The 24364-nt window shown below is 36.7% G+C and overlaps 1 protein-coding gene and 1 long non-coding RNA gene across 5 annotated transcripts in view; one reads left to right on the forward strand and one right to left on the reverse strand.

Annotated features, from left to right (window-relative positions):
- The window catches only part of DOCK7 (dedicator of cytokinesis 7), a 319752-nt gene that overhangs the window by 56004 nt on the left and 239384 nt on the right, over positions 1 to 24364 (forward strand). For all 4 annotated transcript variants that reach the window (XM_058303469.2, XM_058303470.2, XM_058303471.2 and 1 more), the window contains exons 3-7: positions 6427 to 6602; positions 6799 to 6867; positions 11773 to 11902; positions 12004 to 12216; positions 13493 to 13578. In XM_058303469.2, the coding sequence (XP_058159452.1) occupies positions 6427 to 6602; positions 6799 to 6867; positions 11773 to 11902; positions 12004 to 12216; positions 13493 to 13578 (674 nt within the window). The remainder of the gene's footprint in view (positions 1 to 6426; positions 6603 to 6798; positions 6868 to 11772; positions 11903 to 12003; positions 12217 to 13492; positions 13579 to 24364) is intronic.
- LOC139439666 (uncharacterized) lies at positions 5524 to 8009 on the reverse strand. Its single transcript, XR_011649654.1, has 4 exons — positions 7877 to 8009; positions 6484 to 6592; positions 6236 to 6298; positions 5524 to 5652 (listed from the first exon to the last, which is right to left on the reverse strand). It is a non-coding gene; the product is annotated as an uncharacterized lncRNA (long non-coding RNA).

Consider the following 24364-nt stretch of genomic DNA (forward strand, 5'->3'; position numbering starts at 1 on the left):
TTTAAAATTTATGAATTCAGTTTTCTTAATAGCTATGAGGCTTTTAAAATTATCTACTTCATAATGGGTGAGTTGTGGTAGTTGTTCTTTTTGAGGAATCGATCCAATCTATTATCTTTTAATAGATTGTCAAATTCATGTGAATAGAGTGGTTCACAGTATTTCCTTATTATTATTTTGATGTCTACAGGGTCTGTAGTAATACCTTTGTTTCATTTCTGACATGGGTAATTTGTCTTTCTCTCTCTCTTTTTTTATGCCAGGCTTGCTAGAGGTTTGTCAGTTTTATTCATCTTTTCAAAGAACCAGCTTTTTGTTTTCTTTATTTTTCTGTTTTCAATTTCATTGATACTACTTTTTATAATTTTCTTCCTTCTGTTTGCTTTGGGTTTATTTTGTTTTCTTTTTCTAATTTCTTGAAGATGGGGGCTTATGTTATTGACCAGTTTTTTCTTTTTTCTAATGTAAGCATTTAGTGTTTTACAAGTCCCTCTTTGTACTACTTTAGGTGTGTCCCCCTAATTTTAATGTATTTTCATTTTGTTCAGTGGATTTTTAAATTTTGCTTTTGAGGTTTCTTCTCTGACTCATGGATTATTTACATGGGAGTTGTTTAGTTTCTAAGTGTTCCGAAATTTTCCTGTTACGCAGAAGTTCTTAGCCTTTTTTGTTCCACGGACCTCTTTGCCAGTCAGGTGAAATGAATACTACTCTAATTTATTTATTGCATGCATTCGTAAGTGAAGGACATGCTAGATTTCAGTTAGAGGTCAGAGAAACTAAAGATGATAAGTTGATTTTTTGCAATTCAAGCTCATGGACCCCCTGAAGTCATCCATGGACCTCTGGTTAAGAACCCCTGTGTTACTGATTTCTATTTTGATTACATTTTGGTCAGAGAACACAGTGTGTGTGTTCAGTGCTCTTTAAATTTTTGAGATTAATTCATGGCCTATAATATGGTCTACCTTGGTATATGTTTTGTGGATCTTTGAAAACAATGTGTAATCTACAGTTGTTGAGTGTAGTATGTTATGGTATATATTTCAATTAGATCTTGTTGGCTGATGGTATTGCTGAGTTCTGCTATATAGTTCCTGATTTTCTGTGAGGTTTTTATATCAACTGTTAAGTGTGTTGAAGTCTCTAACTATAACTGAGGATCTGTCTGTTTTTCCTTTTAGTTCTATTAATTATTTTTTCTAATAGTTTATAACTTTTTTGTTTGGTACATGCACATTTAGTATTGTTTTGTCTTCTTGGTTTATTGACCTTTTCATTAGTAGGTAATGCCCCTCTTCATCTAGTATTTACCTTTGTTCTGAAGTATATATTATTGATATTAATTTAGCCACTCCTGCTTTCTAATTTTTCCTTTTTTTTTTATTTGAGAGGTTGTGAGTTAAAGCAATCATCCATACCATACAGAATTCCCATACATTGCCCTACCAACACCTTACATCATTGTGATACATTTGTTACAAATGATGAAAGAACTTCTTCATAATATTACTTCTAGCTATAGTCCATAGCTTATATTTGGTGTGTTTTCCCCACAAACCATCCTACTATTAACACCATGTGTCAGTATTGTATATTTGCTATAGTTCACGAGAGAATGGTCTTCTATTTGTGCTGTTAACCATAGCCCATCATTCTCCATGGGATTCACTGTGTTATATAGTCCCCTGCCTTGTATAATCCATACAAAGTATACTCTCAGTGGCCTTTAGTTTCATCACAGAATTGTGCTGTCATCAGCTTAGTCCTTTTCAGAACATGTTCATTACTCCAAATGGAAAAATCCCTTACCCCCTTAGACCCTTCATTATTGACCCTTAGCATTGATATAGTATCTTCTTTGCCATTAATATAAAATACTAGAATATTTCTGTTAACTGTAGACTATACATTAGTTGTATTTTCCCATTATCTCCTATTCTTAACACATGATAATAGAGAAACATTCTTCATCATATGCCACTGAAATCACTGTTATGCAGTCCCTAGATTATCCTGTAGCTTTCTTTCAATTGACATTAACTTCCCTAGACTATCCGTCAGCCATAATCCCATTTATTAATCAGCAGTTAGTTATACTCACTATAATGTGTCTCCATTTATTCTAACAATTTCCCCACATTTACAATCCCTCTTATTAAACATTTTCCATACATTCAGCATCATCTCCCTCTTCTCAACCCACATTCTATCTCCTAGTAACCTATGCTCTATAGTTTAACCCCATGAGTTTATTCATCCTATTTAGTTCCTGTTAGTGAGACCATACAATATTTGTCCTTTTGTGTCTGGTTTATTTCATTCAACATAATGTCCTTAAGTTTCATCCATGCTGTCATATGCATCCTGATTTCATTTCTTCTTGCAGCTGAATAGTATTCCATCATATGTATATTCCACATTTTGTTTATCCATTCATCAGTTGATGGATACCTGGGTTGTTTCCATCTTTTGGCAATTGTGAATAATGCCTCTGTGAACATTGTTGTACAAGGTCACTGATTCTTTCCTTTGTGCCCTCCATTCTGCTTTTGATCCCTGTTGATTTTTATTTCAGGTCCTCTGTTTTTTAGTTCTAAAAATTTCTATTTGGCCCTTCTTTATTCATTTATTTCTTTGCTGAGAGTTTCTATTTTTTTTCAGAGACTTTACTGAGAGTTTCATCTTTTTCTTTGTTTTAATTATGCATGTTTGTAATTGCTCATTTAAGTATCATGATGTTTACTTTTTTTTTTAAAGATTTACTTATTACTTTATTTCTCTCCCCTTCCCCCTGCCCCCCCCCGCCCCCCCTTCCCCCCCCCCCGTTGTCTGTTCTCTGTGTCTGTTTGCTGTGTCTTCTTTGTCCGCTTCTGTTGTTGTCAGTGGCACGGGAATCTGTGTTTCTTTTTGTTGCATCATCTTGTTGTGTCAGCTCTCCATGTGTGTGGCACCATTCCTGGGCAGGCTGCGCTTTCTTTCGTGCTGGGCGGCTCTCCTTATGGGGCGCACTCCTTTTGCGTGGGGCTCCCCTACACGGGGGACACCCCTGCGTGGCATGGCACTCCTTGCGTGCATCAGGACTGTGCATGGGCCAGCTCTACACGAGTCAAGGAGGCCTGGGGTTTAAACCACGGATCTCCCATGTGGTAGCGGACGCCCTAACCACTGGGCTAATTCCACCGCCACAGTGTTTACTTTCAAATCTGTCACATAATTATAACATCTCTGTTATCTTGGTGTTGGTTTTTATAGATTGTCTTTGTAAATTTTTCATTTAAGTTAAGATTTTCCTGGTTCTTGTTATGAATAGTGACTTTTTAAAAAAAGTTGCATCCTGGCCATTTTGGGTATTATGATTTCTGGGTCTTATTTAAATCTTCTGTTTTAGAGTTCTTCCTCTGATACTGATTTGGTAGAGGATGGGTGGCTGCTGCCTTGTTATGGACAGATGAGGGTGGAAGTCCAGGTTTCCCATTCACCCTCTGTTGACACTCATAGTTACTGCTGGGCAAGGGTTGGAGTTCTGCTTTCCCACTGGATTTCTGCTGACAGCACTTTGGGAGGGTCAGTAGTGCCTAATTACTGACCCCAGATGGTCTCCACTGACACCCCAGGGATATGTGGCCTTATTTTGTTGGGCAGTGATGGAAGTTCTGATTCTCTACTGGGTCACCTCTGCAGAAAGTCACTTACTGCTGAATGAGAATGGAAGTCTAGGTTCCCAGTGTGGTCTCCAGTGCCACTGTGGGAGTGTGGGACTCATTACTGCCCAGCAGGTATGAAAATCCCGGCACCCTGCCTATTTCGACTTCTCTGACACCATCCTGATGGATTGAGTGCCTTGTTACAGCCAGGCAAGGATGGAAGTCTAGCCTCCCGATTTGGCCTTTGTTGGTGTGAATAGGGTAGAGTCACAATTTTTCCTGTGGTGTTTGGCTGGAGTTAGAGTGGCTATTTGTCTAAAATTGCCTGTCTTATTGTGCTGTACCTTTCTTAGTCTTTTGGCAGGGAGAACAGGCTTTTGTTGGAATTTTTTTAGTTTGTACCCCTTGACTTTTCTGGGTTCTGGATTTTTCCAGCTCCAAGTCTAGTATATATATAAAGCAGAAAGAAAATTAAGGGAACTACTGCTGTGTTGTTCTTTTAATTCCAAGGCCCCTAGGTAGACTGCCTTTTTCTCTCTACCTTTCAGAGTCTTTTCTTATGTCTGCTTTATATAGAATGTCCAGGGTTTTTAGTTGTACTTAGTGGGAATAATAGGGAAAAAAATATGTGTACTCCATATTCCTAGAAGTAAAAGTCACTTGATTACTCTTGACTTTATATGTTTTTTTAATGTCCTTATTGACCATTCATATATCTTCCTTTTGTAAAGTCTAGCCATTTTTTTGTCCATTTGTTTGATGATGTGGGTGCCTTATCTTTTTATTATTGATATTTAGGACTTTTTAAAAAAACATATTCCAGATAACAGTCCTTTGCCCAATATATGTTTTCTAACTAATTTCTCCTAGTAAGGGCTGCTATTCATTTTCTTAAATGTATTTTGAGCTATCAGAATTTTCTTTAATGATTTTTTTCCTTTATCATTTCTAAGTAACTTTTGCCTATTTCCAAGTTAAGAAATTCACCTATTTTGTTTTATTTTTCTAGAAGCTTTATAGTTTTAGCATTTACATTTATGTCTAATTATTTATCTCAAATTAATTTTGGAATATGTTGTGATGCAGGGATTGAGGTTCACCTTTTTCATATTGATATCCCTTTGTTGTAGTACTAGCACCATTGGTTGTAAAAGATTTTGCTTTTTACCCCTCTATTATGAGCATCATGATAGTGTAATATGTACATGGTAGGATAGGTAAGATCAAATGTTTATGAGAAGGAAACCATGAATTTTAGAGTTTGCAGACCCAGTTATAATTTCTGCTCTCCCATTTTGTGGCTGTTTTATTTTGAAAAATTGCTTAACTTTGAGCACTAATGCCTTTATTTATAGAAGTGAAATAATAATAATGTCTAGCCCATAGTATTTTGGAGAGGTTTACATGAGATAACATAAAATCCCTATTGTTAATAATAATAGCAACTATCTTTGAGGTTTATGATGTGCTAGCCATTCGCTGTCTTTTTTAATATCTCTTAAATGTTGCTCTACCTTTTACTGTTCAATCCAAAGAAGCATACATTAAAGCACCTTCCACTTAGTAATGTATATCTGCATAGATGTAGTCCCATTGTTTTTACTTCAGTTGAACATCTTAAGAAATAACGTGTTCTTGTTTTCCTTGGTTCCCAACTGTACATTTGCAGTCTATCCTTAATTGTTTTGCCTGAATATTTCTTTCTTGGATTAGATAAGAAGCATGGGATCTTATTAAAAAGCATATTTTCATCCTGGTTTAGGAAACTATGATCTATCATTGCTAATAGATACTTTTAATAGGGTCTCTGTGTTAGTATTTTATGATTGCTGTAACAAATTACCACAGACGAGTGACTTAAAGACACAGAAATTTATTCTCTCACAGGTGTGGAGTCCAGAAGTCTGAAATCAGTTTCACTGGGCCGAAATTAGTGTGTTGGCAGGGCAGCACTCTCTGCCAACACAGAGATCTTATGGAGAATCCATTCCTTTACTCTTCCAGCCTGTAGAAAAATGGCAAGGTGGCTGTTAGAATTCCTTTGCTTGTGGCTGCATCACTCCAATCACCGAATTCCTCCTTGCTATTATTTCTTTTGGCCTTCTCCTATGTGTGTGTGGTCCAAATCTCCCTCTGCCTCCTTGTAAGGATACATGTGATTGTATTTAAGACCCATCCTGAGTCTAGGAAATCCTTCCCATCTCAACATCCTTCTTTACATCTGCAGAGACACTCCTCCCCCCTTTTTGTTGTTACAGTAGTTAACATTCCAGGTTTTAGAGATTATATGTACATATCTTTTGGAGGACCATTTTTCAGCCTATCAAAGTCTGGTTATACTTCTTTAACTATAGAATAATCAATAATTACAGCAGAGTAAAAGACTTCAGAAATTTAGCAGTGAACATTCTAAAGATATTTTTTAAAAAATAAAGAATCCCTTCCAATAAGTACTTTATAGGCTGTAAATTATAATACACTGTTAATTATTATTATCATTTTTATGTGGGGAGTTTGGGCAAGGCCTAAGCAAGAAGTTTAAAAGAGAGTTTGACCAAAAGCATAAAGCTGAATAAGAGAGCCATTACCTTGTGATTTCTTTAGTGCATCTAAGCTGAATGTCTTGAAATTCCTTTCCTTCTTTTTCTTTGCTTAGAAAGCAATAGTTTAAAAGCATATTGTTTAATAAAATAATAATTTGTCCTGCTCAAATTTTTATAATTCTTATATCCACTTCTTCGTTTCTGTCTACATCCCATACCCATCCCCATTTGTAAAGGTACCCCTTACTGAAGCAGTAGAGCCAGTGGATTTGGAAGATTACCTCATTACTCACCCATTAGCTGTTGATGCTGGGCCTTTAAGGGATTTGATTGAATTTCCTTCAGATGATATTGAAGTTGTGTATAGTCCGAGGGACTGCAGGACCCTTGTTTCAGCTGTACCTGAAGAAAGGTAAGGCAACATTTACCTGTTTTTGGTTTTAGTATAACTATGGAAGCCTACCTTTCTATTTTATTTAGACCTATTTCTTATGGTGGTATCATTTCCTAATGTAAAGACAAGAACTACAGCAACTAATATATATATATATATAAATAAAATCAGTGCTTTCCTATATAAATCATAAATATATTCTCTTTTAAAACAGTGAAATGGATCCACATGTTAGAGATTGTATAAGAAGTTATACTGAAGACTGGGCGATTGTGATCAGAAAGTAAGTCAAATGTTTATTACAACATTAAAAAATAATAGGATTTGTAAGTAGATTAAGGTAGATTAATAACAATTTTGAGACCTGAAAATTCATTTCAAATGTAGCAGAAGAAGCAAAAGAAGAATCTTTATATATCGACATTTCTTCCTTAGAGGTTTTGCAACTACTTTTACTTACTTTGCCTATTGAATATTAGATTTGTGGGAATAGTATTTCTATATTATTATATATCATTATTAATAATATCTGATAATAATAGTTTTGAAGTCTATAGGAAATCATGGGTAGATATTCATGAATAATTTGTATTTCTCAAAAGGAATACAATTTAGTGAAACTTACTAGTTAACTTAATGGCTGTTTTCTACATTAAACTGTTTGAAAGGTCTTTCCTTTGATAATGAACTAAATATTTATAAATTCTTGCCCTTTCATCAAATCAGCTAATTATTTATAAAAAGCAATGCTTGTTTTTTTTTTTTCTACAACAAAATTTATTTTTCTGTTGAGCTGGGTTTGAATTATCAAGTCAGGTTAAAAAATAGAATAAAAGGGGTGAGAGGGATGGGGGGTATATGGGACCTCATATTTTTTAAATGTAATATTAAAAAAATAAAGACAAAAAAAAGAATAAAAGTAGTTTTACTTTACTCATTTTCATCATGACTGAACTAGTGAAGAATTCTGTTATGGCATTATAGTTTTCACAGAGGATGTAATTAATTTGTACTAAACAGCAATTGCAGAGGTGACCTGTCCATTGCTTATTGTTTCCCTCTCATGGCTGCTGTCTTATTTCACTGGGTTTAATACTGTGCTGAGCTTCACTTGGGGAATAATGCTGACATACTTTTTAGTTTTAGTGTGTCCTAATAAAAGTACAGTTTGCTGCTTCTATAAAGAAGAGCTATTTTTATGAACTCACAATTTTGATAAGTATCTCAGTAGTCAGAGTTTAGACATTATAGAGGAAAACTGTTCCTCTATAAGATAATTCTGAAATCTTTACCTTTATTCATAAATGTTGGGAACACATAACCAGAACTCTTAATAAAAGAAGGTTAGTTGGAAGATATATTGAGGGAGTGGTTGTGGCTCAAGCAGTTGAGTCCCTGCTTCCTGCATCGGAGGTCTCGGGTTTGGTTCCTAATGCCTCCTGAAAAAACAAAGATAAACAACAAGCAAAACAAATGATAAAACCAACTCAGAGAACCCCATATATGATGACCTGGGTTCAACCCTGGACTCCAGTATGTCAAAAAAAAAAAAAAAAAATATATATATATATATATATATATATGTGTGTGTGTGTGTGTGTGTGTGTGTATTTGAATTTGGAATCATGGAATCTGCTACTTAATTCTAATCATGGGGGAAGCGGACTTAGCCCAATGGGTAGGGTGTCCGCCTACCACATAGGAGGTTTGCGGTTCAAACCCCGGGCCTCCTTGACCCGTGTGGAGCTGGCCCATGTGCATTACTGACACATGCAAGGAGTGTCATGCCACGCAGGGGTGTCCCCACGTAGGGGAGCCCCACATGCAAGGAGTGCGCCCTGTAAGGAGAGCTGCCCAGTGCGAAAGAAAGTGCAGCCTGCCCAGGAATGGCGCCGCACACATGGAGAGCTGACACAAGATGATGCAACAAAAAGAAACACAGATTCCCAGTGCTGCTGATAAGGATAGAAGCGGTCACAGAAGAACACACAGCATGGAAGCAGACTTGGCCCAGTGGTTAGGGCGTCCGTCTACACATGGGAGGTCCACGGTTCAAACCCCGGGCCTCCTTGACCCGTGTGGAGCTGGCCCATGCGCAGTGCTGATGCATGCAAGGAGTGCTTTGCCACGCAGGGGTGTCCCCGCTCAGGGGAGCCCCACGCGCAAGGAGTGCACCCCATAAAGAGAGCCGCCCAGCGCGAAAGCAAGTTCAGCCTGCCCAGGAATGGCGCTGCACACACGGAGAGCTGACACAACAAGATGATGCAACAAAAAGAAACATACACTACTATGCTGCTGACAACAACAGAAGTGGACAAAGAAGAACACATAGCAAATAGACACAGAGAGCAGACAACTGGGGCGGGGGGGTGGAGGGAGAGAAATAATTAAATAAATCTTTAAAAAAAAAAAAAAGAACAACACACAGCAAATGGACACAGAGCAGACAACCGGGGTGGGGGGAGGGCGTGGAAAGGGGAGAGAAATTAAAAAAAAAAATTCTAATCATGGGATTGCTGACCTTGGTAAGAGGGTGAGGAAATTAATATTGGTTACTTAGTATGTATTAGGCATTTTACTGGGCAGTTTACACTCAAATTCAATCAATACCAAAAATGAGTGTAATTTTTTCTAAAAAAATAAGGTAGCTCAGTCTTAGATTAGTTAAGTAACTTCTCTGAAGTTCCACAGGCCAAGAAGTGGTATATTTTTTCAATTACATTTAGACATTATTCATTATCTGTAGTGGTAAGTGGAAGACAGAAGGGGTACTATATTGGGCTAGAAGTTATGAGGTATATCTGAAAGATAATAGTTGTGATTGGAACAGAAGAGAAAAAGCACAGTATGAAATAATCTAAGGAGAAAATTTATACAAAAGCTTGAGTAGGTTTTGAGCTCATAAACAGTGAATACAGGCAATAGAAAGGGGTCCTGGGCAACTGTTGGGGCATTTGGTTACTTTGAAACCTCTATACCTCACTTGAGCACAGCTTTAATAGCAGAAGTGTCTGCTTTAGGAGGAGTGATTATGGGCCCTTGGGCTGTTAGGAAAATGCCTAGAATGTCTGACAACATCTTGGAGAAAGAGGGAACCTTCTACCCAGATGTCTACGTACTGGCAGATTCTGCTTGGTTGCATGATCTGCCTCTGTCCCACAACCACTAGATATGGGCTTGGGTAAGCAGATACAGTATTTCCAGATGTGGAATACAAATTCAAAAATGAACATAGCATCCAGAATTGCCAAGTATTTGATGAAAACCAGTACATTGTAACAAAATTAAATCAATCTATAAATAAGAGAACAGTTGAGGAATAGTTAATAGAACAAGAAATGAAGACCCCTGAGTGGAATTAATATCCTCAAAGAAGAATGAAAGGATATGGTAACTATTAAAAAAATCAACTACTTCTCTTTTTGATTAGTGAGAAAATAAAAAACTTAGCATATGGATTTAATGGCAAAAAAGGATGTAGCTAAAGAGTAAAATAGTGAGCTATAAGATAAAACCATTAACTTCTTCCAAATTCAATACAGAAGGATAAAGGTACAGAAAGTAGTTTATTTTTATTCACTCAACAAATACTTATTGAGAGTGGTATGTACCAGACACTGTGCTAAACCCTGATAGAGCATTGAACAAAACCAATTCTCTGCCATTAACGGAGCTTATATTCTCATGAAGAGGGCAATAGATAATAAACAAACACAAATAAATATAAAATAGCTATGGTGGAGGTAAGTCTTATGGAAAAAAATAAATTAGGGTGAGAGGGATTGGGAGGGCCAAATACTGGGGCTGAATTTTCTATTTTCTTTAAGTAATGAGAGAAGGCCTTACTAATTGGAAGTAAGGGAGTGCTCCCTAAAGATACCTAAGGAAAGAGGTTAATAGGCAGAGCGAAGAGTAGTACTTTCTAAGGCCCTGTATTAGAAGCTTGCAGTGTTTGTGGAGCAGAATAAATGAGAGTGAAAATGCCAAGCAAGAGATGAGATCAGAGAAATAGGTAGTGTTGAAATGGGGAATCAGGTAGGGCCTTAACATAGCATTTTGACCAGAGGCTGGAATGATATAAAAGGAGTATTGATCATGAATCATTTTCTCAGCTGTCTTGAGATTCTTACTGTCAGTTTTTTAGGGCATAAAAGAGACAGAATACATTATTCTAATCTATCAGCACAGCTTAGATATGCAACTTCACCAATTAAGGCATTTTACACATTTCATGAAAGATTAAAATATCTACTTCATCATTCTTTATTGAGTGTCATTATTTTAGTTTTTTCCTTATTTTACTTTTTTATTTAGTTCTTCCTGAGAAATATCTTTCTTTTTTGATTATGCTATGACAGCATTATGGAGCTGCTGTTTTAATAGCTTTATCAACAAGACATAATGTGAATTATTCATATCAAATGTGGTCCTATCTCATGAATTGCCTGATAGCAAGAACAATTCTATACCATCTTCTGGTAATCGTAATTAGTTTTTCCCCAGTTAAAATATTCCCCATTTAACTTCACAAAGTGTTGAATCTCTTTGTTCTGCTCTTAATGTCTGTCTCTATTTGATGTTCTTGGACATTGCATTGTTAGGAAAGGTTACATTAATGTACTGTTGTTTTCAACCATATATGTTAATTAAGCAATGTTTGTAAATAGTGGTTTTGTGGATTTTGCTGTTTTTCATTTTACAAGTCTCCAGTTTTAGGTTAACATATTTTATACATACTGCACTATAGCAAAACTTTCTTGAGGTTATTTAAGATTTTAAAATTCAGTGGTCTGTATATAAATTTTACTTTTTTAAAAAAATTATACTGTTATTGCAATGTATGTGTTTTCCTTTCAACCTGGATCCTCGAATTTCTTTCTACTGTTCAGTTCTCTGAATTGAAAGTACAGCTTAAATTATTATATACACATGGTTGGCATGGGAACAAGAATATGATTTACTTCTGAAAACTCATAATCTGACCACTAGTTGCATTAAAGGAGGAACATTGAATGGAAATTTTCTTAAATTTCTGTTTAAATGTTTACCTCAATATATTATCACTGTTAGATTGGATCCTTATTATGTAAAATAATAATGCAGAGAACAGTTGGATTGTTACATAAAAATGCTGAAAAAGTGAGAATTTTTAAAAATTGAGACTTATTTAACTGTTTATTTTGAATAGGTATCACAAACTGGGAACTGGATTTAATCCCAATACATTAGATAAACAGAAAGAAAGGCAAAAAGGTTTGCCAAAACAAGTCTTTGAATCTGATGAAGCTCCAGATGGGAACAACTACCAGGATGAGCAAGTAATGCTTAAAAAATATCTATATAACTGTAAGAAGTTATTTTTTAAAAAGTTAATTTAGAAATTAACTCATTAACTTATATTTAATATTTTACATCGTAGGATGATCTTAAAAGACGTTCAATGTCAATAGATGATACCCCAAGGGGTAGTTGGGCCTGCAGTATTTTTGACTTGAAAAATTCACTTCCTGATGCTTTGCTTCCCAATTTACTTGATCGAACTCCAAATGAAGAAATAGACCATCAGAATGATGACCAAAGGAAATCAAATCGTCACAAGGAACTTTTTGCTTTGCATCCATCACCAGATGAGGTATAGATATTCAGTTATAAAGAAATAGATTATTAAGATAGATATTTTGGGAAATGGATTATATATAGTAGATTTAAAATAATATGGGGAATAAGAACTGAAGCATACGTATCATTTCTGTAACTGAAATATATTTTTGTAGTGTTCAATTTATTCCTTTTTTTTTTTTTAAAGATTCATTTTATTTATTTCTCACTCCCCTCATTGTTTGTGCTCACTGTGTCTGTTTGTGGTGTGCTTGCTCTCTGTGTCTGCTCATCTTCTTTTTTTGTTTTTAGAAGGTACTGGGATCTGAACCTGGGACCTCCCATTTGGGAAGGAAGGGCCCAATCGCTTGAGCCACCTCTGCTCTCTGCTTATTGTATGTCTCATTGTTTCCTTGTTGTGCCTCTTCATTGCATCATCTCGCTGTCATCTTTTTTTCTTTTTTAAAGATTTATTTATTTTTTTCCCCTTCTCCTTCCCCTTTCCCTCCCCCAATCCTGCTGTTTTTGCTGTCTGTGTCCATTCGCTGTGTGGTCTTCCATATCTATTTCTCTTTTTGTCTTCTCATTTTTTCTCTAGGATTCACTGGGATTTGATCCTGGGGAACTCTGATGTGGAGAGAGGTTCCCTGTCAGCTGCGCCATCTCAATTCCTGGTTTCTCCTGTGCTTCATCTTGACTTTCCCTTTCATCTCTCTCTTGTTGCATCAATATTTTGCTGCCTGTCACACTCGCACTCGCACTGGCTCACTGTGTAGACACTCAGCTTACCACGTCGGCACTCAGCTAGCTACATGGGCACTTGTGCGGGCACTCGGCTCACCACGTGGGCACTGGCTCTCTGTGCAGGCACGCTTTCTCTTCTTTTTATCAGGAGGCCCCAGGGATCAAACCTGGGTCCTCCCATTTGGTAGGTGGAAGCCCTATCACTTGAGCCATATCCGCTTCCACTCGCTGTGTCTTCCTGTTGCATCAGCCCCCCCCCCCACGTCTGTCATGTCAGCTTGCTGTCTTGCTTGTCTTCTTTAGTTGACACCAGAAGTTGAACCCAGGACCTCCATGTCATAGGCAGGTGCCCAACTGCTTGACCCACATCCACTTCCCAAATTTATTGTTCTTAATGGGTAATTTCTGTAAATTGATCTAATTGCTTCTGTTTGTGAATAAATAGGTAATTCTTCCTATGGTAAATTTTGAGGATTAAAAATATTAAATAAATTCTTGAAAAATAAGCCATAAAAGGTAGAAATATGTTAGGCACATTTATTTTAATATTGCTTTTCAATTTGTAGGAAGAACCAATAGAACGACTTAGTATTCCGGATGTACCCAAAGAACATTTTGGTCAAAGGCTTCTTGTGAAATGTTTATCGCTCAAGTGAGTATTTATTTCTTTTACTGTATAACTTTTATTTTCCAGAATGATGTACTAGTGTAACAAAATCCTAGTAGACTTTATGTTTGTATTTGTGTTCTTTTGAGAAGTATCTTTCTTCCATACATCATTTTAATTGATATGTATTTAAATTTATATACGAAACTAAGCTTGCTTGCTTGCTTGCTTTATTTATTTATTTATTTGTTTGTTTGTTTGAGATACCCAGAGACCTTCTATATGGGAAGCAGGCACTAAGCCACTAGAGCTCTATATCTGCTCCCATGAAACTAAGCTTTAAATGTTTTTGCCTTACAGGTGAAGATAACTCTGTCAGAACTATACAATTTGTCTTAAAACTTAAGAAAATATATTCACTGAAATGTCTAATATTTGCAGACATTGGTCTAATCATGGGGAAATATAAAGACAAATATCTTTTTCCTGAACGTGTTGATTTTATATTTATTGTAGGCTTTGTTTTTCAAGGATTTGGATGTATATATTCTTCCTTCTTTAAAAAAGTTAATTTACTTCTGAAATATATCACTGAAATGATGTATGTTACATTTATATTCTGCTTTACAAAGTATTTTCACTTAATCTTTTTTTATACAGTCTTCAGAATAATTTTATAAGGTAGATATTTCTTTCCTCATTCAAAAAGGTTAGTAGAGGTTAACTGGCATGTTCATTATTATGCAGTCAGTTTCTGAAAGGCAAACTTTATTCTATTTTCATTATAGTCTCATATTTTATTATTTAAGAAAAATGCAGTTTTAATTCTTAGCACTTTCCTTGTGACAAACCACTTTTGTGTGTATATAACCTGGCAATGTTCTTTCCTTTTAAAGCTAGGACTTTGTATATTCAGTTAGATTTACCTAGAAATTGTTAATCAGATTTAATTGAGTTGTGCCTTTGGAGTATCTGAATACCTCGCATTAGTTCTTACTTAGGGTCTTCTTTTTTTGTTTTATAACAGCTTTTTGGAGATATAATTCACTGACAATAACATTCACTCTTTTTTTTTAAAAGATGTATTTATTTATTTATTTCTCTACCCTTCTCTCCACGTGCCCGCCCACCCACCCTGGTTGTCTGTTCTCTGTGTCTATTTTCTGGGTCTTCTTCTTTGTCCGCTCCTGTTGTTGTCAGTGGCACGGAAATCTGTGTTTCTTTTTGTTGCATCATCTTGTTGTGTCATCTTGTTGTGTCAGCTCTCTGTGTGGGCGGCTCCATTCTTAGGCAGGCTGCACTTCTTTCATAGTGGGTGGCTCTCCTTACGGGGCGCACATCTTGTGTGTGGGGCTCCCCTACATGGGGGACACCCCTGCGTGGCACGGCACTCCTTGCACCCATCAGCCTTCGCGTAGGCCAGCTTCACACGGGTTAAGGAGGCCGGGGGTTTGAACTGCGGACCTCTCATGTGGTAGACGGATGCCCTAACCACTGGGCCAAGTCTGCTTCCCAACATTCGCTCTTAAAGTGTACAGGTTCTGAGGTTTTTAGTATGTTCACAGAGTTGTGCAACTATGATCACTTTCTAATTCCAGAATATTTTCATCACTCCGGAGAGAAACTCTATAACCACTAGCAGTCACTCCCATTCTCCCTTACCCCAGTCCCCGGCAACTACTAATCTTCTTTTCCTCTCTATGGTTTTGCTTATTGTGGACATTTCATATAAATGAAAACATATAATAAGTGGCCTTTTGTGTCTGACTTCTTTCACTTAGCCTAATTTTTTCAAAGGTCATCTATGTTGTAGCAAATATCCGTGTTTCCTTTTTTGGCTGATTTATATTTGATTAGATAGCTAGACCACATTTTGTTTCTCTCATCATCAGTTAATGGATATTTGGGTTGCTTCCACTTTTTTTTCGTTCTAAGTAACAGCTTTGAGATTTAATTCACATACTATACAATTCATTCAGTGTACAGTCTGTGTACAAGTTCACATACTAGGTTCACGCACTTCACCCATTGTACAAATGAATGGTTTTCAGTATATTCACATTTGTTGTGCAGCCATCACCACAATCAATTTTAGAATATTTTAATTATTCCCAAAAGAAATCCTGTGTTTGTTAGGAGGCATTTCCCGTTATCCCCTAACTCTCCCAGCGCTAGGCCAATCTGCTTTATTTCTCTATAGATTTGCCTCTACTGGGCATTTCCTATAAATGAAATCATGTATCCTGGCTCCTTTAATTTTGTAAAGCATTTTTATGCTTCAATTCCTTTTGTAAGTTAGAATGTCTTGGTATACAGATGAAAAGAAAAGCCAGCAATGTTTCTGTGGATTGACTATGTCCTAATAGAAATAGAAGATGAACAGTGTTTAAACTTTTGTTCACTTTGGTAACATTGAAATTTTTACAATTTTAAATTAATATTTCAGGCTGATAATATGAGTAAAATTTATTATTTTATATTTGGTTTAGCTTTCTCATATAAATCTAAAAATGTTTTATCATAAATATGAATATATATATTTACATATATAAATCTAAATCTAACATTATATAAATCTAAATACTTTAAAATAAACATTTCTGTCATTTGTTATATCTTACATTTGGAAAGCACTTAGTATTTCTCATGTTCCCAAGGGTTTGGTTTTTTAAAGTATTAGAATTTTAGAGTTGGCTAGTCTGTAACTATGATAATAGTGTTCAAATTTTGAAACCTATTATTAAAAAAAAATTATGTCTCTATTTTGTCTCATGTACTGACATTTTCCTCTAGGTTTGTTCCATTAGTCCCTTATGTGTTTAGTGTCTTTTTGTCCCTGTTTTTATAGAGTCAGGTAAAAACCATGGACCCCTTACTAAGTCCATACTATACTGTGTATTATTTAATAAATACATCATGCCTGCACCACATGTCCCCACCAGAATAATGTTTTTTTGAATTTTTATTCAAGCTCACGGACCCCTTGTTGAGAACTCCTGCTGTAGAGGTTGGTCATTAGAAATATTGTAGACCTATACCTTTATGTAGAAAAGTAACCGTTGAAGAAGAATAATATTTTGTTTTATTCAAAGATATTTAAAAAATACCCAGTGTATCTTTCGTGGAGTACTTTAACTTTTGGAAATGAAGGACTAGCTAATTCACGTTCACCTTTCTACTGACCAAAACTAGGAAAGGTAGCAGATTGTTAAAAAATCTGCTTGAAGGTATCAGGGTACTAATAAAATAGTGAAGAATTACCTTGCCAGGATTTGGGTAGATTGAGTGTCCAGGGATGTGAGACAAAGGTTTGTGTAGCCTTCCCCTGTGGAGCAGGTTGCTACAATGATGCTTCATGGGAACACAGGTTCAGGGCACAGCAGAAACTTTCAGCAAATGATCCCTTTATTGTACAGAATAAAGAGTCCAGAAAGGGCAAATCTCCTTGTCATTTACATAGCGCAATGAGTTCAAAAGAATAAGGGAAGAAGTTCCATCATGGCTGCTCTCCCAGGCTGACTGAAAACTGCCCTGGGTCTTGATTGATAGATGACAGCTCCATATGCCCCACTTTGCGCAGGAGCACCATATTTAAAAAGCCTGTGGCATAAAAATTGGAGGTTAGGGCGGTGGACTTGGCCCAGTGGTTAGGGTGTCTGTCTACCACACGGGAGGTCTGCGGTTCAAACCCCAGGCCTCCTTGACCCGTGTGGAGCTGGCCCATGCGCACAGTGCTGATGTGCGCAGGGAGTGCCATGCCACGCAGGGGTGTCCCCCGTGTAGGGGGGTGTCCCCCGCGTAGGGGAGCCCCACGTGCAAGGAGTGCGCCCCGTAAGGAGAGCTGCCCAGCACGAAAGAAAGTGCAGCCTGCCCAGGAATGGTGCCACCCACACAGAGAGCTGACACAGCAAGATGACACAACAACAACAAAAAAGAAACACAGATTCCCGTGCCGCTGACAACAACAGAGCAGACAAAGAAGACGAAGCAAACAGACACAGAGAACAGACAACTGGGGTGGGGGGAGGGAAGAAAAATAAATAAACAAATAAATCTTTAAAAAAAAAAAATTGGAGGTTAGGGCTCACTAGATTTAAAGAAGAGGTAGACCATGTGAAACTCTTGTTCTTTGGGTTTGGTACCCTAAAAGCCTCTACCTTAGTGCTGAATATAAATAGATACATCCTTTTAGGCTGTGAAGTTCAGCTTTGAATGATCTAAGTCTCGAAATTGTACTGTGACATTCAGTGATGAGTAGTTTCTCATGTGCCAAAGCAAATGTAAATCACCTCTGGAAGGAAATAGCATCCAAAGATTCATATTATTTTTGCATACAGTGTTGAAAGCACACATTTGGCACACACATAGAAATAACTAAGCATACAAGACTACAAGAAAAAATAGAGAAAATAGTCAATAGCAGCTTACCTGCAGAGACTCCAAATATTAGAGTTATTGGATAATGACTTTAAAGTAATTATATTTGCTGTATTTAAGAAGGTAAAAGGGTATATTGAAAAGTTCAGGAGAGAACTGGAAACTGCAAAAAGAAGAGCCAAATAGATATTCCTGAACTAAGAAATAAGTCATTAAAATTAATAGTAAATAGATTCCAGTTATAAGTGGAACATAAGTAAAAAAAAATCTATACTGGAGCACAAGGAGACAAATGGATAGAAAATACAGCAAAGAGGGTAAGAGATATAGAAGATATCATGAGAGGGGCTAACGTAAGTGCATTTGGAGCCTAGAAAAGAGGGAGATGGGACAAAACAGTGTTTGAGGAAACAGTAGCTGAGAACATTACAAAACTGGTGAAGGATATAAAGGTACAGTTTTAACTTTGGTATCCCCAAACAGAAGAATAAGAAGAAATCTGCATTGAGGCACATCATTACAAAACTGCTTAATCAACGAAACAAGAAAGGCAATTGTAAAAGTAGTCAGAGAAGTAAGGATGCATTGTCTTCAGAGTAGCAGTAATTCATCTAATAACTCCTTGACTCAACTGAAACAGAGGTGGAAGCCAAAAGATACTGGAAAGGTATCTTCAAAATGCTAAAAGAAAGTAACTGTCACCTAGAAATCTTTATTCAGCAAAATATTCTTTAAGAATGAAGGTAAATAGAGACATTTTTGGGCAAATAACAATTGAGAGAGTTTGTCAGTTGCAGGCCTGACTTAAGGAAATACTAAAGGTTTTTCTTCAGACAGAAGGAAAATGAGCTCAGATGAATGTTCAGAGATACAGAAAGAAATTAAAAGCAATGAAAATGGTAAATATTTGGGTAAATCTAAATGAATTTGACTATCTCAAATGTGAATAATCTTTTTTGGGGTTTACATGATAACATTGACATATAAATTGGGAGGGGGAAAAAGTAGAGTTAAAACCTTGGGAGATCTTTCCATTGTTTGAGAAGAGGATAACCAAGTAACATTAACTTTTTTTTAAAAAAACTTTTTAAAATTGAAGTTTATCATTTATGCATGAACATCCATAAACAGTGAGTGTATATAAGCTGTGAACTTATGAACCAACATGCATATCATCATAGGAGACTCCCATATATTACTCTAACACCAATACCTTGCATTGTTGTGAAATAATTGTTACAATCTATGAAAGAGCATGGTCAAATCATTACTACTAACTATAGCCAAGATCTTATATTGCGTGTATTTTCCCCCTGATCCACCCCATTAATGCCACCCTGTATTAGTATTATATATTTGTTTAACTTCATCAGAGAATATTCTCATATTTGTTCTATTAATCATAGTCCATCTTCTACCACAGGATTTATTGTGTTATACAGTCCTATGCATTGTACAATCCATTCAAATTATACACTCAGTGGCTCTCATTTTCATCACAGAGTTGTGCGGTTTATTTTAGAGCGTTTTTTTTTTCATTTCAGAAATGCATTTTTGTTTTAATTTGAAAACAACTTAAATTCTTAGAAAAATGATTTTAGTATATAAATTTGATTGTGTTTTTATACAGAATATAAAGATTTCCTTCATTAATCTTACATATGAAGGGTTTTACAAGCCTGAAGGAAGATACTTTCTGCACACAAATGTGTAGTTTATATGTGTGGGACTGGAAACCAGTGGTGTAGTGCTCCTACATGTTAATCAGGACAAGTGTCATTACATATTAAAAGGAATCAAGAGAAGTAGTCTAGTTCATCAGATTCAGGAAGCAAACATAACATAAAAACTGTGCAAGTAAGATCAAGTAATGGGAAGCGGACTTTGCCCAGTGGTTAGGGTGTCTGTCTACCACATGGGAGGTCCGAGGTTCAAACCCCGGGCCTCCTTGACCCGTGTGGAGCTGGCCCATGGGCAGTGCTGATGCATGCAAGGAGTGCTGTGCCACTCAGGGGTGTCCCCGCGTAGGGGAGCCCCATGCACAAGGAGTGTGCCCCGTAAGGAGAGCTGCCCAGTGCGAAAAAGTTCAGCCTGCCCAGGAATGGTGCTGCACATATGGAGAGCTGACACAACAAGATGATGCAACAAAAAGAAACACAGATTCCCTGCCACTGACAAAAGCAGAAGCAGACAAAGAAGAACACGCAGCAAATAGACAGAGAGAACAGACAACAACTGGCGTGGGGGAAAGGGGAGAGAAATAAATAAAAATAAATAAATCTTAAAAAAAAAAAATCAAGTCCGTAGTTTTAGTTAGGACACTACAGATTATATTGGAATAACAGGTTTGTGAGGCTATAAATTAATGTGCACCACATTAAAACAGCAAGGAAGAGCTACTTATAGAAAGGCTGGAATGAGAGATTTTCACTAAAGCAAACTAACTTCTTGTCAACTACCAAAACAAAACCAAAACACTGAGCATCCTGAGTGTTAGTAGCTGAAGGCATGTTATACCATTTTTCGTGCAGCATGCTAAAAAGTAGTTAGAACTTCATTGGTGCATATGAATCATTACAAGTCACAGAAAGTTTATAGACTGCTCCAGTCCTTGCTTCCTTTCCTCAATAAAATTATCATCAAATAGTCCACCATCTCCTTTATAAGGAAGCTGACGTAAAAGTGCTTTCCCAGAAAGTGGGGGAACTACAACCTTGCTCTCTTTCTAATTCACTTCGCAGCCATTCAGAGTCACTGTATCTTCTTCTAAGGGTAGATTCCTTTAGCTTGAACATAGGAAGATTCGTCTTGACCCTGATTTCATAGGTGGTGAAGAGGCCCCGGCTGACTCCCACCGTCTGCGGGTTGCTCACATCCATCTCTAGGAGGTTGCTGGGCGGCCTGGAGGCATTATTCAGGTTCTGTGGTTTGGTGATCAGCTGCCGGGTGTCCGCCACGGTCTCCTCGGTTTCACTGTTGCAGCCTCCGCTGCCACCATGGACTCCTCTGCCCCCTTCGCATCCCACCTCTGCCCCCACGGCTGCCTGCCGCTGGAACACCGGGCTCACCTTAGAGGGTTTTCATTACTCCCAAAGGAAAAATCTCTCAACCCGTTGTACCCCTCTATTGCTGCCCCTTAGAACTGATATAATATGTTCGTTGCCATTGCTGCAAAAATATGACAGTATTACTGTTAACTATAATTCATAAGTTACATTAGTAGTAATTTTCCCATGTACACCATATATTTAACACTTTGTAAAGGAAGAACATTCTTATACTTATTTAATCACAGTCTTCATCCACCAACAAATCACTGTTACACAGTCTACATTATTCTCTAGCTGCCTTTCAGTTGAAATATTATATCCACAGATTACCCTTTTCAAGCCACAACCACAGTTATTAATCAGCAGTGTTATTATAATTATGATAACATATTACCAACAACTCTATTCATTTTCAGACATATACAATAAACCTTATTAAAAATTCTACATATATTAATTGTCAGCTCCCATTCTCAACCCACATGCAATTTCCTAGTAACCTATACTTTATAGAGTTTACCTCCATGAATTTACTTGTTTTAGTTCATATTTTAGTTCATATTAGTGAGATCATACATTATTTGTCCTTTTGTGTCTAACTTCACTCAACATAATGTTCTCAAGTTTCATCCATGTTGTCATATGCATCCCAATTTCATTTCTTCTTACAGCTGAATAGTACTCCATTGAATGTATATACTACATTTTGTTTGTATACTCATTGATTGATCGACACTTGGTTGTTTCCATATTTTAGCAATTGTGAATAGTGCTGCTATGAACTTCAGTATGAAAATGTCAGTTCACATCCTTACTTTCAGTTCTTCTGAATATATTCTTAGTAATGAGATTGCTAGATCTTATGGAGGTTCTATATTTATTTTCCTGAGGAACTACTAAACTGCGTTCCACAAAGGCTGCATCATTTTGCATTCCCACCAACAGTGAAGTAATGTTCCTATTTTTCCACACCCTCTATAGTACTAAATAGTTTTCTGGTTTTTTGAAAGGTGTGAAATGATACCTCATTATGGTTTTGATCTCCGCTTCCCTAATAGCTCATGATGTTGAACATTTTTTTATGTGGGTTTTTTTTTTTTTTTTTTGTCATTTGTATTTCTTTTTTGGAGAAATGTCTATTCAAGTCTTTGGCCCTTTTTAAATTGGATTGCTTATCTTTTTATCATTGGGGTGTATATAAACATGGATATCAAACCCTTATGGATATCTGGTTTCCAAGTATTTTTCCCATTGAGTAGGCTGCCTTTCTATTTTCTTGACAAAGTCCTATGAAGCACAACAGTGTTTAAGTTTGAATAAGTCCCGTTTATCTATTTCTCCTTTCATTGCTTGTGCTATGGGTGTAAAGTTTAAGAAACTACCATCTACACAAGATCTTGAGGATGTTTCCTATTTACTTCTAGGAGTTTAAGGTTCTTCCTTGTATATTTAGGTCTTTGATTCATTTTGAGCTAATTTTTTTATAAGCTGTGAGATTGAGGTCCTCTTTTTTTCTTTGGATATGGATATCTGGCTCTCTCAGCACCGTTTATTGAACAGACTGCTCTGGCCCAGCTGGGTGGACTTGACAGCCTTGTCAAAAATCACTTTGGAGAGAAATAGATAAACAAGATCACACAGTGAATGGACACAGACAGCAAAAATAGTGGGGGGGAGGGAGGGGAAAAGAAATAAAAATTAAAAAACAATCACTTTGGTATGAATTTTAGGATCTATTTCTGAACATTGAATTCTCTTCCATTGGTCAGTAAATCTATCTTTATGCCAGTACAGTACCACGCTGTTTTTACTGCTGTAGCTAAGTAGTGTGCTTTAAAGTAAGGAAGTGAGAGTTCTCCAACTTTGTTTTTCTTTTTAAAGATGTTTTTGGCTATTTGGGACCTATTACTCTTCCAAATAAATTTCAAAATTGGTCTTTCCAATTCCATAAAATGGCTGTTTGAAGTTTTATTGGGATTGCGTTGAATCTGTAAATAATTTTGCATTGCATTGATATTTTAATGATATTTAGTCTTCCATTCCATGAATATGAAATGCACTTCCATTTATTTAGGTGATCTTTTTTGTTTGTTTGTTTTAAGGAGATACCATGGATTGAACCCCTGTACATAGGGGCAGGCACTCAGCCAGTGAGTTTACATTTGTTTTTTCATTTGTCTTATTTGTTTGTTTTGTTTTTAGAAGGGCTAGAACCCAGGACCTTGTACTTTGGCTTCTTTTAGCAACTTTTTGTCATTTTCTGAATACAAGTCCTTTATGTCCTTGGTTAAGTTTATTCCTCAATATTTGATCCTTTTAGTCTCTTTGTAAATGGGATAGTTTTCCTAACTTCTTCCTCAGATTGATCATTAGTAGTGTATATTGAAACACTACTATTTTTTTTTTTTTTTCATATTAGTCTTGTATCCTGCCATTTTGCTGAACTCATCTATTAGTTCTAGTAACTTTGTTGTGGAATTTTTGGGATTTTTCTAAACATACAATCATCATGTCATCAACAAATAGTGAAAGTCTGACTTCTTCCTTTCTTATTTGGATATCTTTTATTTCTCTATGTTGTCTAATTGCTTTACTAGAACTTCTAGCACACTATTGAATAACAGTGGTGAAAGTAGGCATCCTTGTCCGTGCTCTCAGCAGAAAAGTTTTCAGTCTTTTTTTCCATTAAGTACAATGTTAGCTGTGGGTTTTTAATATATGTACTTTTAACATGTTGAGGAAATTTCCTTCTATTCCTATCTTGCTGAGAGTTTTCATCAAGAAAGAATATTGAATTTTGTCAAATGCCTTTTCCATGTCATTTGTGATGATCATGTGATTTTTCTTCCTCAATTTAGTAATGGGATATATTACAGATTGATTTTCTTGTGTTGAATCACCCTTGCATAGCTGGGATAAAACCCACTATATCATGATGTATAATTCTTTCTTTCTTTCTTTCTTTCTTTGGCAATATTTATTTATTTCTAAATTCCCCTCTTTGTTTTTGTACTTGCTGTCTGCTTTCTGTGTCCATTCGCACAGAAAGTTCTTCTGTGTTCTTCTGTGTCTGCTCATCTTCTCTTTAGGCACTGGGTACTGATCCTGGAACCTTCAGGAGTGGGAGAGAGGTGCTCAATCTCTTAGGCCACCTCAATTCCCTGTTCTGCTTTGTCTCTTATTGTTTCCCCTCTGTGTGTCCTTTTGTTGTGTCATTTTGCTGCCCCAGCTTTCTGCATGGGCCAGCACTCCTGGGCAGGCTAGCTCTCCTGCATGGACCAGTGTGCTGCACAGGCACTCCATGTGGGCCAGCACTCTTCATAGGCCAGCTCTCTGCTTGGGCCAACTTGCCATGTGGACCAGCTTGCCCTCACCAGGAGGCCCCGGCAACTGAACTCTGACCT

Source organism: Dasypus novemcinctus, chromosome 9, assembly GCF_030445035.2.
Source record: "Dasypus novemcinctus isolate mDasNov1 chromosome 9, mDasNov1.1.hap2, whole genome shotgun sequence".
Taxonomy (NCBI): domain Eukaryota; kingdom Metazoa; phylum Chordata; class Mammalia; order Cingulata; family Dasypodidae; genus Dasypus; species Dasypus novemcinctus.